Source organism: Pseudopipra pipra, chromosome 3 (assembly GCF_036250125.1).
Source record: "Pseudopipra pipra isolate bDixPip1 chromosome 3, bDixPip1.hap1, whole genome shotgun sequence".
Taxonomy (NCBI): Eukaryota; Metazoa; Chordata; class Aves; order Passeriformes; family Pipridae; genus Pseudopipra; species Pseudopipra pipra.
In genome coordinates this window covers 59,916,241-59,930,899 of record NC_087551.1, presented here as the reverse complement: position 1 = coordinate 59,930,899, position 14,659 = coordinate 59,916,241, and the positions used below count along the sequence as shown (strand labels likewise).

Here is a 14,659-nt window from a genome sequence, read left to right as displayed (position 1 = left end):
TGCTGTCTTTACATACTAGGGAAGATAGACATTCAATTACAGGACAGATTTACATCTTAAAAATCATTCTAGAGTCACTGCACAGATCAGTTCTCTGCAAACTATTCTCAGGTTGCAATAATCACCCTTGAGTCAAAGTGCTCTAATAAATCCTGAAGTGTCCCAGAATGTTAAATTATGCTCAGAATTTGGAGCAGGTGTGAAAAACAGAGATCCATTGACTGCCTGGAAAACTGGTGGTTTATACAGCTGTGGTTTGCTTCCTTTGCTTCCTGCATCTTTCAGCCTCTCATGTTGCTATTATTGCATATGTTATGAAAACATAGATAAAGCAAATACTGTTTTACTCTTACACTGCAGCTTCCAAAATAAGTACTAAACAAGCCAAAGCATAGAACGCCTTGCAAATTTGTCTAACTTATCTGCCATTTCCAATACAGAAGTCATCAATTTCATGTAATTTAAAATTACACTTAGGAAATGGCACAGCAGTCTCTAGGGCAACACAAGAATTTAACATGAAAAATATTTTACCGTGGAAATTTTTACTATAAAATTCTTTAACTTCTTAATTTTGAATAAAGAAATAAATAGATACTTTAAATATGTCTTCTCCAAACTTTTTGAAAAATCTGTTTCTAAGATCAATTACAAGTTAGTGTAATATCTAAAAACTGTTTCTTAATTTGGCATCTTGAATGATTGGAACTGTGGCATCTGGGACTTGATGGTCCAGAGATATCTGTTTCAATCCTCTGTACTTTTGTTAGAAATTAAAGAACATAATGTATTAAAGTACAAAGGACAAAGAAAGCAGAAATGAAAATATAACAGCTTAATAAAACTAGCACACGAATTTTGCTTGGTTAATTTAAGTTGAGCAAACAGATATTTTGGAAAGTGAATTTCTCTAATTCTGTCTTTTTACTAAAAAGAGATTTTAATAACCAGTTTAATAACTATATATACAATTAACCTGTATAAATTACTTCATCTGTCTACATATAGTCAGACTCTCTTACCGTTATGCTCTTGTCGTTTGTGTCACAAGTGTGCAGATCTCTGCTAAAAGCCAATATTGTATGTGTACTGTTTTCCATGGCATATTCCAGATGGTAATCCTGTTGAGGGTCCTTTTTTAGTACTCTGTTTTCATCTGTAAAATAATCCTATTTTAAAGAAAAGGTGACCCATTATTATTAAAATTTAATATTAAAAATGAAACTCTATGTCTAATACTGAAGCCCCTTGAAACATGTAAAGTTCTGAAGTATCAGTTTTGAAGCAAATGATAAATGTGAGGTGGCACTGAACTATTTTTTCACACAAAATCTCCAAGAAAGCAAGTCTCCTCGATAAGCAGCTTAAAGGACATCTTGAGTAACTTTAGCAACAGGTCGTCTGACATGACTGCAGAAATAAAGGTTGTACCCAACAACCAAGAAACCTTATTTATCATAACTGGGATGCCATGAACCTCAGAAGAAATTACAGAGATAACTAATTTCACTTAATACTTGTAACAACAATAGTCATTCCCTCCTTTCACAACTTTTCCTATGTTTTTTATTTCCCCACAAAAAAAAACTTTGAGTGAACATCGACTGGAACTAGAAACCCTATGGCTTAACTAGGACAGAAAGTGCTCAGTTCATTCAAAAGCTGATGGGCTGGGATTAGACTGAGGTTTTGGAAGAGGCTAGGGAACTGTTTATAAGAAAGACGCTCTCCATCAAGGGTTCAGCAAAGGCCTGGTACAATGGAGTAGCAGGGCAGCAATGTCAGGTCATTAACCTCCTCACCCCAAATTCCTGCATCCCAGTGCAGCTGGGACCCAGCCTTCCCTCTCCTCCTACACCAGCCACCTGAAAAGGGCTGGCCACTGCCTCAGACGCACCTTCTCTGGTTGCCCTCCTTTGAGTTTTAGGCTGTTTCTGCCTGATTTGGGGTAGGGAAGGGGGCTTCTAACTAATCAATGTATTTCTCACACCAGACAGGCAGACACCATTAATTGTGTGGTGTCCCTTGCAAAATAATGCAGCACTGGTGATTCTGGCAGGCATTTACTTTTGTAGCTGTCTGGACCTCTATTCACTTGGAGAGATTTCTATCTTTCCCCTTTTGTTTAAGTTGAGATAACAAAGATGAAAAATTGCAAAATATTATGTCCAAGCATTTTGATACTAATAAACAACAACTGAAGCCTTATTAATTCACTAAGGGATCATTTAGGAGCTGTAATCTTAAACTTAACCCCACCCTAGAAACCTGTGTGTGTGCAAGAGACCACAGAGTCCTTCTTTTCCTATCAACACTTCTTACAAATACAAATGAATAAGTACATATGTCAAAGAATAGACATATGGAAAAAATAATCACCAAAAAGAGCAAAAGAAGGACCTGGGATCTGAAAGAAAGGGAACTGATGAGTTGTGTTTATTTAGAGAAATAATTTTGGATTTGTGCTTTTCCAGATGGAAATAATAGACTTGTTCTGGGATGGTTCTTTGAAGATGGGTAATTAATGGGATCAAAACACTCCACTTTAGCCCTGCATCAGAACTTGGAAAGAGGCAGTGCATGTCTGTACACAATATCATTCCAGCTCTGAAAACACTCCTCTGTGGAATCTCTGCTTCTGCTTGAAAATAGTAAGGGCTTGTCTGGACGAGAAATGTAACCTTGTGAACATCAGCTTTTATTGAAGTGTGATATCTTTGCTGAAATGTTACCTTAAATTGGAGGAAGGCACTCATATTAGAAAGAGCACCCACACATTGAAATACTGAGGAATACAAATTCAAGAACAACTTTTCCTCATGTGAACAAATTCAAAGTCTTTGCCTGAACCCTGTGAGAAGGAAAGCTGAGAAATGTGAAGCAAAGCTAGGTATTCACACTTAAATGTTTTGTTGGTGAACTTCACCATTTCTTCACAAGTCTAGAAGACACAGCTCAGATGTGCCTTGATAATGTGACTGTCACTGTAATTATTTCACTTACCTGCATGACAGTCAAAACCAGGTCACAACTCTGGCTCACCACGAGGGGCTCATTTTGTGGCTGCTGGCGAATGCTTTGGGGAAGGTGGTCCCAAAGCCCAGGCCACAGGAGAGGACCAGGATCCTCCCCATGGGACAAGAGCTGTGTTGGGCACTCACATTCCTGCCTGCCCGGGTGCTCGCTGCCCACCCCTGCTGTCCACAATGAACAGCACCTCACTGATTTCAGTGGCACACCTGAAATTATTGTGTGGCTAGATGCTAATCTGACAAACTAACAGTAATCTTTCTCATGTGAAAATTTCTGTGAAAGAATTAATTCCTTGTCTCTACTTACTTTCTCTGCCTGATACACGCTATGTTCAAACAGGTCTTGAATATCAAGGTGCTGAGAATAGCTGGGAAGACAGTGTTTATTCCCCAGTTCTTACAATTCCACTGTGTGCAGTAGAAACACCCAAGAGGAATCAACTGCAAGTACACTTGCCAAGACCTATTTAGGAGTAAGCGAACTGCTCCTATTACTATTTTTACTTCCTTTGTTGAAAATTATCCAGCTGTTCATCACAAAAATAAAACCAAATAATATAACCAAAAAAAATCTAAACAACTCAGACTTTGATTGCTCAACATCTCACGTGAAAATTGTTTGTTTACCAGTTTTAAAACAAAATAATGCCATAGTGCCCAGGAACTATACATATCTCTTTCTGTTTGCAGAGATTTTAAGTCAAACTGTGAAGATTTTGCTCAATTTACTCATCAGAGCTTAAAAGCCTTTAAGATTTGTGTTTATATACAAAATAGAATGAACAAAAGGAGGTTTTCAAAAATGAAGACACACTGAAAAGATATGATGCCACATCTTTTTCAGTCACAACTTGGAGAAGTGAGAAAATGTTAGTTGTAGATATACCTACGTAGATATATGTCTGTATCTTCACATGTATCTTATGCTTCCTTTCAGAGTAGAAAAATAAAAATAAATTAAAGTCCTGCTCCTATGCTGCAAATGCAATCAAAATCACCATATTTGGACTTCCTACACTCCATTTAAGTCCTTGTGTCTTGTCAAAAGAGAAAGTTGGGTACTTCTGAAGGCCTTTGAAAAGCGACAGCATAGAGAATGGATTCACAAAAGGCCAGAGAGGGTAAGTTGGGTATCTGTGTTTCAGCTGAACTGAGGATATCTAAGTATGGTTTGAAACTCTCTCAGGTCCAGACTTCTGTAACACAGAAGTCATTTAAATTCATAGGTTTCACTTATTTAATTCTTTAGAGAAAGGAGTGTGACGTTTTCATCAACAGCGTTACAGTGATTTGATATCTATCACAAGTGGTCTGAAACATGCTTCATATTGGAACCGTTTATTCTTCCTACCAAGTAGGAAAAGGCTCTAAAATGGTGACCTTTTTTTTACACAGATCTGGTTTTGCTACCCTATACAGTTAGCTGGAAAACCTGTGTCTTTTGTAGGATAGATTACACCAATACACCCAGATTCTTCAGTTTCTTATACACACTAAAAAGCATATATCATATGTTTAATGAAGATAAAGTTTACAAATTACAAATCACCTTTACAAAAGTATAAGAATTACAGAAAGAAAAGGGTGAAGCAACTATATTGTTCTAGTATGAATATCTTTGGTTATTTAAAGAGTGTTTAAGACTAAGTTGCAAAAGTGTTATTGGTCATACTACATGATAACAAGGATGTTTATTTCAGAATATTCTTATGTAAATTGTTTACACATGAAACATTTAAAGTTTTTGTACTCCTTTTAGTAGTATTGCATAAAATACCATATTAAACTCTGGACTAAGTTGTGCAATCCATCACATAATTAAGTATCTCCTTCCTCATAGAACCTGGGAGTTGAAAAAACATATGAAAAATGAAAAATCTTCCTGACAGTATAAGTTATTTTATGTTCCTTTCCAGATGTGAGGCCGATCATGTTATATGTTTTTCAAATCCCATCAGCCTCTCTCCTTCTTAAAAAAAATGTTTTATGATATATATGGTTTCTGATTCTCCTTCACAAACAGTTAGGGAGAGTAATTTCTTAAGGATGTGAAAAAAAGTTGGTTCCTCCTTCAAGAATGCAAGCACAGCTGCAGAGGGAAGGCTGACCCCAAAAGCCCTACCAGCTGTCATCACGGACTGAAACAGGTGTTTATGGGACTACCTCCCCACATCTTTACAATGTACAAGATTGTTTTGTTTACAATATCCATTTCCTGTACTAAATTACATATATCTCCTTTCAACCTCAGGGACCATAAAATAATTCTCAGACTGTGGCCCCATCCAGCAATTGTCTTGTGGGCTTGGCTTGTGAGCAACTCGGCCACCCCAATTTATGTATGCTGCCCTTCTCTAACTGGAAGATTGCTGCTGTTTCATCAGCAATTTAACACCTAGAAGTTAAAAAAGTGACAAGCCAAGAATGCGAAATGACAGAAAAACAAGCTGTGTTGCAACTCATCCCCACCGATGTTCTGTAGCCAACCCAAATTACCAAACTGATGTCTATGACCAGGACCAACGACAAGTTTAGCAAAAGGAATCATGAAGATGGAACAAAGATGAAAGTTGGTGCAGGAGAGGATCTTAGTATAAATAGGGTGGATAGCTTACTACGGTACAGAAAAGAACTTAATGAAACAGTTGTTTGAAATAAACACCAAGCTATGCCCTTCTGGGTTTCAAAAAAAAATAACTGTGGTTAACATTTCTCTTTTTTATTGTTGCATTCAATTTAAATGGAATCCTGCTGCTCAAGGTTCCAGTACATACTAGATATTACCACCAAAAAGAAGCTGCTTTTACATCGTATTTGGCAAGAAGCAAACAGAACACAAGTTTACAAATAAGCAAACCAAAATTTTTTTGCAACCTCAAATGAATTTCAGCTTGAGTTTCAGGCAAAGATCTTACTATGCTCTTATGCTAGGGAAAAGCAGAGCCCACCTACAGAAACCTAACACAGGAGTTTGAAAGCATCACTGCTTAGTGCAAGAACACCTTGAGAGCATTCCAGTTGACTGAGCCGATCTTGGGATTGGACACAAATGAAAAAATAACCATAGAAAAGGTAGAGTAACAGCAATCAAGCAGTTGCAGTATGTTCCTAAAGTAACTGGGATAAGTAAGTTCAAATTAGCAAAAAGTGATTCAGTCCTTGCTAGGAAGCCTGGATCTTGCTCATGCGGGCAGTTCTGAGAAGCTGTGCACAATTCGTGGTACAATTCCAATTAAACTGGATGAAATACGCTAGAGTAAATGTGGGTTGTTTACTTCCTGTGCACTACTAACTTTGATAGGGACAGAAAATTTTTACCTCTAACAAATAATTGTGGATGTGTCTGTATTTCAAATGCAGACATACAGATATACACAACAACAACACATTTTCCACTTGAGTATTTACAGAAACAGAAAATGCCTGTGTATGTACATACATTTTCTTTATAAAAAGAGGGCTTGTATTTTTTACACATTAAACACAATCATTTATTTAGAAATATGTCTTTACTCTTTCAAACTGTGTCACTTGAATACACTTCAGGGTATTTCTTATATCTAGTTAAATGCTGCCCAGGGTGGCCTCCCAGTAGCCTATAGCTGGCAGTGGCACCCTTTTGTTTATGTGACATTCCTGAGAGATAAAAAAATATCGCTTATGCCGCACACAAATGAAAACACTGGAGTGTGGAGACCTGTCTAACCACACAAAGGTGTAAGAAGCACAAGCAGTTAGAGGTTGAAATACAACATCACACATTGGCATGGGTAATTTGACTTTGCAGTGGAGTCCCAAGGGCCTATCCTAGTCTTTACATGGAGAATAAATGTTAGTTTAAGAGTTTATATTCCAGTTATATCAGAAGATACTAAACTAGATTAAAGGCTGTCCTAACACAAATAGACTAGACAAAACATATATCAAAGTGTTTTAAGGGAAAGAAAATCAGTAAGTAGGAGATACTGCAAGATACAATCTTACAACTGCACTTTATCACAAGGAATATTCCTTACACAGGAGCCACATTTAACCAGTACAAGTTTTCTTGGTTTAATTACTTTAATTACTTCAATTACTTCAATTATGAAGAAGATTAAAAACACTTAGGGGATTTTCAAGCACAACTATTAGTGATACTTGTACCCAAAATTTCTGTATATGCCTTAGAAAATCTCCCCTCTTCCCCCTCCTACTTCTGTGATCCTTGTTTGTATTGGGAATCAAATCATTCTTCCATTATTTTAAGCCTTTACATCACTCATGGTGGCTACAATTCCATATTTTTGGGGAGCTGTAGGAAGATTTCATTTTCTTGGTGTTTCCAAAATCCAAAAGAGAGGGAAAAAACAATAAAAGAAAAAAACCAACAAAACAAAACTAAACAAAACCAAAAACAAACAAACCCACCAAAACCCCCCAAAACCAAACAAATTAAAAATACTTGCAAAAATGTCCTCTCCAAAGCCTGCAAACAGCTTCAGAATTCTTCTCATCTTTTGTTCACCAACTGTTTCTTCCTTGTCCTAACTATTGTACCTCTGAAAGGGAACTACAAAGCATCCAGCCAGAGGAGATGTACACTGGAGTGTCTCTTTATGCCCCACATTGAAGCCAAGAGGGAGACATTAGTCATCTGGAGATTTTGCCCCAATGCCCAAAGGCATGAAATACCTCCAACAAAACACCGACTGAGATATGTCAGTGTGGCACTTGCTTTGCATCTCTTGGTGCCTTTCAAGTTGTTTTCTAAACACTTCTTTTGTTGCTGTTGGCATGAGTGCACTTAAAAGCAGCATATCGTTAAGTACTGAAAATGCTCACTGTTTTCTGTCCTTCAAAATCTCTTCCAAGTACTTCCCTGTGAGCAATTAAGCTAACTCTATGGGATACATTTGATAACAGATATTCTTTAGTTTGGGTGACAGTTAACAAGCAAGGCTCTAATGAATAATAAAGTACTTTTTAGTGACACACAGTCCCTATTCACCCTGAGTAGGGACTATTTTTGTGCAAGTTCAACAGAAGATTCTAACAATGCAACCCTCTTGTATAACTTGCACAAAATAGGCATTCATCAAGGAGGATTACTCTCCCCAAAATGGGGCTCTCAGCAGCTACGTGCTGTGGGTGGGGATGCACAATTCCAGACAGGGGTGGAGACCAAGGAAAAAGCATGGGTCTAGCCTGAAAATGCATGCTGTGTCAATTCAGAAGCACAAAGAGATGTATTAGGGAAAAAAAAGAAAGGGGAAAAAAAGAAAGAGAAAAAAAAGAAGAAAAAAAAAAGATGAAAGAAAATTAGATGCAAAAGCTGAGGCTGCCCCAAGAACTTGTAACTTGTACGAAGAGTAACACATGATGCAAGTGACTGTGGCAATATTTCAAGGTAATATTTTGCTAAGTATGAACTCTCCTAAGTCCACCTCCTTCCTAAACAAAGACAGCTTTCCAATATCAACCCCCATTGGTATCTTGTTCTCAAACATGCTCACCGAAACCTCACACAATCTGGCACCACAGGGCTCTCAGTAATGTGTGAGAATAATTTGATCTCCTTCTTTTTCTTCTTCTGCTTGGTGGAGGTGCGTCTCTCACAACGATACACTAAAGTTATGCATGTATGCATACATATATCCATGCTATGCCTTCTAAATCCTCCCAAAATATGCTTAGCTTCCCATTTCAAATACCTTTTGAAACGTTATTAAAGTAAATGTATAATTCTCTGACCATTCAAACGCTTTTCAAAAAACTACTCTGGTACACCATGAAGGTTTGTTCTTCTTCTCTTATGACATTGTAACACTTTTCATCTTGATATAATTAAAGAAAACTAAACCTCAGATTTCCAGATAATTTTAGCCTTTCCTTATGTCAGGCACACTTTCAGATTAAATACAGCTCAAACACAGAAAAGCAAATCAAAACAAATAGCTCATTATATTCACGTTCAGGATACACCTGAAAAATGAGAAAGTAAAACCTAATCTTGGATATCCAGGACCCCATTTTTTCAAGGCAAACACTGCCTGCTGATGGTGGGAATAGCATTTCCTTGCTCTATGAGGCCAATGAATAAATGCCAGAGAAAATAGCATTCTCTTTTCTTCTCTGAAAACTATCTGAAAGTTTTCCTCTACCTCAATAGCTGGATGTTCCACAGACTAAGGAGTATCTGCTTTTACCCTTACTGACAGCTGTAGTCTAACTACATTTACATGTTTATTCCCAGAAGAGAACTCTTACCTCTGAGAACACTTTCTATTTTTAGGAAGGAGAGAGAATTTAAGGGGGAGAAAGAGGCAAAATTGACCCAAGAGACTAGCAATTTCAATGCCCACTTGAAAGGCTATAAAGGTGTTTCAGAACATCATCTGAATGTCAGGCCACTAACAAGCATCTCAAAACTTTCAAAGAAACCAAAAAATGACCCTTCTAAGAGTTTAGACCACGATGCACATTTTCCAACTGATGGTCATGGAATAAAAACATATTTCTAAAACCAAAAAGAAAAGTAAGTTCATTCATTATAGGGCGTACATATTTCATGGAGTGCAGCTAGGCATAAAACCACATACTTTCAAGGGTGCTATCTATGAAAAAATCTTTTTCAGTAGTAAATAATGTAAATTATGATGATATACAATTAACACAGAATGTATTTTTAAAATAACAACTGTATTTGTGTGTCCAGTAAAGGCAAGAATTAGATATTATTGAAATGGCATCCTAGAACAAGTTATTTGTTTTACAGCAATCCCTGCTGCCTGATCAGAAAAAGCCTTTGGACAAATTTGGGGGGCCATCTTGGGGCCATCTTTGTTTCCGGCATTTCCTTGTTGATGCAAGTATGGAAATATATGGAAATATTTTAACTGAGCAACTTTTTAAAAAGCCTCAGTCTAGTTTAAAAGGAAACTGTGCTGACCGGAACTGGAGAAGGAACAAGGATGGAAAAGGCCTCATGTTGCAAGCAAGCATAACAGGAATATTTCACAGAAGAAATACTTGAGTTGCATCTCAAAAGTGCAACAAAATAATATAGCACTTAGCATAGCAGTTTATGTGCTAAATTAGTGTTTCAGGAAAAATATCAGTAGTTCTGTATCAGCAGGCACTACAGTCCATTTCTATTTGTCATGGAATGTCAGTGAATAAAATCTGTGGAAGAATGGAGTTTGTATGGGGCCACTCCTAAAGGATGACAAAAACCTGTGAAGAGTGCTGGAAAGAGCCACAAAAGTGCTTTGATTGCTGGGGAAAATGTCCTGTGATGATAAAGAGCTCAATCTATTTATTTTATGAAAAAGAAAATTGAGCAGTGACTTGACTGCCTTGATTGCAGCATATAAATAACTTTATGGAGGTGGGATGCAGGGGAAGTACATTTCTTAATATAGCAGAGAAGATACACAGCTGAAACCTAAACTCAGACAAACTAATACTGGAAATCAGGAACAACACAGACTATCAAGTGAAGCGATGGATCCTCTACTATTGGATATGTCTACTCTAGTTTTGAATGCCTTTCTAAAAGGTTTGCTTTATTCTAACTGGATCTGTGAACTAACCAAGCAAGAAGTTTGGGGTTCTTTTAATTGTTAATAGGTGTATCTTCTGAAGTGTAAGGCTCCAGAGAGCCTTACATCCTGTGAGCGAAGAGTTCAATCTTTAATGAACAAAATAGGTTTTATTTTTATTACTATTAGTGTTTTATTTAGGCCGAGGTTTTCAGAAAAATTATCTTCATTTTGAAATATGGAGAAAAAACATTCTGAAAATCATTGATCTGAACTTAGAGAAGACAATATTTTGCCTAAACTTTATACAGTAAACTAAGAGGGAAAAAAAAAATAAAGGCTCCCTTTTTCTGGAAAAGTATAGATTTTATAAAATCTTGAAAAATAGTAGGGAAAGCATATTATGCATTTAGCTTTTTTATGGTACAATGCTAATAAAAATCCATAATCTTAGAGTAAAAGCTCCTAAAATTTAAGCAGCAGCTTCAAAGATCAAAAAACTCTGACACAATGAAATAAAGACAGGCAACTTCTAGACCATAGTCTAACAACTGAGTTCTAAAACCTCTGCTCTTAAATTGCCTGTAAAGTTTTTATTTAAGCAATGGGGGGCAAAGATGTCATTCCAGGCCTGATTCCCCTTTCACTGACCTATGGGACGAGCTGTCCCTGCTCCCCCGGCCCCAGGGCATCTCCTCCAGCCGGTGGTATCTCAAGTTGATGAGAGGGGACCAGAGGTGTGGGTCCCTTCCTCTCTCATGGCTTCTACCCCACCACCCACCAGCGCCTTTTAGAAGGGATGATTCATTGGAAGCACCAGAAGAGCGTCTGTTTCACACTCTTGTTTCCAAATGCAGCCCTGACAACATCTAGACTACTACAGAAACATACCAAGCAAATTATGCCAATACAGCTGGGCCCTTCTGAGGTTGCTTTACCAGACCAAGGACATGTATCAGAAGTCCTTGTGGTTACTCTGCAAGTTCCTTCAGATATCTTAGTCAAAACACCTCCAGGTGAGGAGAGGAGGAACAGCAGAGAAAGGAGCATCATCGGCTCTGCCCCAGCAGACGGGGACATCATCAGGCTTGGAAGCTGGTGGGACCGTGCTCTCATGCCAATAGAATTAGAAGGATCAAGCTCAGTCGGCATCAGGACGGCCAAGCTCCGTCAGTTGTTGGCAGGGTGAGGGGAAAGGTGGCGTACCTCCTTGGGAGAGACTGCCATCCCTCCCCTCTCCTCCGCGGGTCTAGGCTTAGCGGGCAGGCAGGGAGAGCGCCCAAGGAGGGAGAAAAGGGTTGTTGCATTTTCTGGATAAAAAGGAAAGAAACCTGACACCTTTAAATAAAAACATTGTAGAAGTTTAGAGGGAAGGTTGGCAGGGAGGGGATCGAAAAGGAGTATCTCCTCCAGGGGAAATGAACGCCGAACAACAGGGGTGACCAAAAAGCTTGAGGGAAGAAGTAAAGAGGTATGGAGATGCGGGGCGAGGAAGTTGAGAAATAAAAGAGGAGCAGGGAAAGAGGGGCATCCAGAGAGAGAAGCAGCGAGGGGGAAGGTGGGCGAACAAAGAGGACCCGGCAAGCGGAGTGGGAGCGGGGTGCCAGCAGCGCTGGTCCCGGGCCGGCGGTCGAGATAAAGGAGCCGGACCTTACCTGCAGGTAGGGCTGGCCCCTCTCCACGCCCCCCACCACGATGTCGGCTGAGGCCATGCTGCCGCTGGCCGAGAGCCCGAAGCCCACGTAGCCGTGGGTGCGCACCTCCAGACAGAAGGCGAGGGCGCTGCCGCGGCGGCCCCAGTGGAGGCGGTAGGCGCCCGCGCCGTCCAGCACCGCGCTGTGCGGGTAGCTCCGCAGCGACGGCCCGGCACCGGCACTGGCACACAGCAGCCCGCACAGCACCAGCGCCCAGGGGCGCAGCCGCCGCATCCTCTCGCCTCGCACCAGCGGCCTCTGCGTGTGTCCGGGAGGGCGTGTTCGGTGTGCGGTGTCTGTGTGTGCGGTGTGTGTGTGTGTGAGCTCAGAGAAGGGGCCGGGTGCCCCGGTCACTCCGCCCCCGCTGCGGGCGGCACCGCGCCGGCCCCGTCGGGGCAGCGCGCCCTCGGCAGCTGCTTTGTTCGCTCTCCGCCCCGGCCCGGCACTGCGGCCGCCCCCGGCTCCCCCTCGTCCCCGTCGGGGACGGGACGGAACCCGCCGCGTTCGGAGCACCTGCCGTGCGCTCTCCGCGGGGGCTTCCCGGGGAGATGCTCGGAGTCGGCATTAGCGAGCGAAAATCCTTCTCCTGACCGGAGAAGTGGAGAGAAGGCGGCGGACGGGAGACCCCCGCCTGTCCCCCGGCAGCTCTAACTCCGGTGGAAGAATTCTGAGGGAGAAAGCCCGGAGGCAAACGGGCGCTTTCCCTCTCTCGGCCGCTTCTTCACTCAGTGCGAGCGCACAGGGCGGCAGACGGATGGAGCGATGCAGGAGGTCTCCCGTCGGGAGAGTTCTTTTCGCTTCATGAGTGGAAAACGAGGACCCCTCGAGTGATTTGCACTGAGACGGCTACAAAAGCACAGCTCAAAAGCCCACTCGTGTCCCTTGACACCCCCACAACCGTCCCCGGTGCCACCAACACTCGGCCGGCCCGGCTGTGCTATTTCCGACACACCCGCAGCAAATGCTGCCCCCCCTTTTCTCGGCACACCACCACTGCCATTGCCGGGGGAGAGCAACGAACAGAAAGATGGGTTTGGAGGAATGTTCCCAGCCCTCTACAAATCTGGATGGAAACAAAAAGTAGCATAACATCCAAAACGGGAAAGTTAAGAGTCGACAAGAAGTCATAATGAGCCTTGAAAGCTCCAAGAAATACAAAATCAATTTCAAAAGAAAATTACACCGTTTGAATTGTGTTTTCTTCACCCTTAAATGAAAAAGTAAGAGTCTGGTACTCAACAAAAATTAAATATTAATTTTATAAAACCCAATTAGACTAGTACATAAGGAGAATTAGTAATGCTTCTTTTTTTGCCTTTTGCATGAAAATATTTCACAAAATCGCTTGAGCTTCCAGAATATCACCACCTCCTGTCATGTGAGGGATATATCAAATGACAAAACATCTTCTAGAAAAGCAAGTGCTTAAAAAAGGATAAGCACCAAAACTTACTTTTACTTAAAGCATCACAAGAAATGAGAGAAAACAATAATTAGATACTGGTGAAATGAAAGCAATCTTTAAAGATAATAGATTATTTTGACCTGTCTTCTAATTATAGCAAGAACTTCAAATGTACAACCTCAGATGACTGACAAAACAGAAAATTGTGAGATTTTCATAGAATCATAGAATCAACTAGATTGGAAAAGACCTCTGAGACCATCAAGTCCAACTCCTGATCCAACACTGCCATGGTTGCTAGACCATGGCACAAAGTGCCACATCCAGTCTCATCTTAAAAACCTCTAGGGATGGAGAATCCACCACTTCCCTGGGCAGCCCATTTCAATGTCTGATTACTCTCTCTGTAAAAAAGTTCTTCCTAATATCCAACCTAAACTTCCCTCAGCAGAGCTTAAGATTGTGCCCCCTTGTCCTACTGCTGGTTGCCTGGGAGAAGAGACCGATGCTCACCTGGCTACAACCTCCTTTCAGGTAGTTGTAGAGAGTGATGAGGTCTCCCCTGAGCCTCCTCTTCTTCAGGCTAAACAACCCCAGCTCCCTCAGCCTCTCCTCATAGGACTTGTGCTCAAGTCCCTTCGCCAGCCTTGTTGCTCTTCTCTGAACCTGCTCCAGCAGCTCAATGTCCTTCCTGAACTGAGGGGCCCAGAACTGGACACAGTACTCCAGGTGTGGCCTCACCAGCACTGAGTACAGGGGAAGAATCACTTCCCTGGACCTGTTGGCCACACTGTTCCTGATACAGGCCAGGATGACAGTAGCCTTCTTGGCCACCTGGGCACACTGCTGGCTCATGTTCAGCTTCCTGTCAATCCAAACTCCCTGGTCTGCCTGGCTGCTCTCCAGCCACTCTGTCTCCAGCCTGTAGTATTGCATGGGGTTGTTGTGGCCAAAGTGCAGGACTCAGCACTTGGCCTGGTTGAACCTCATCTCACTGGAATCAGA

The 14,659-nt window shown here is 41.1% G+C and overlaps 1 protein-coding gene across 1 annotated transcript in view; it reads right to left on the bottom strand.

Annotated features, from left to right (window-relative positions):
• MOXD1 (monooxygenase DBH like 1) overlaps positions 1-12,614 on the bottom strand; it is a 50,428-nt gene extending 37,814 nt beyond the window's left edge. The window contains exons 1-2 of the mRNA XM_064649458.1: positions 12,211-12,614; positions 1,023-1,169 (exon numbers count right to left, since the gene is read on the bottom strand). Of these exons, the coding sequence (XP_064505528.1) occupies positions 1,023-1,169; positions 12,211-12,483 (420 nt within the window). The 5' untranslated portion in view covers positions 12,484-12,614. The remainder of the gene's footprint in view (positions 1-1,022; positions 1,170-12,210) is intronic.
• Positions 12,615-14,659: the final 2,045 nt, after the last annotated feature.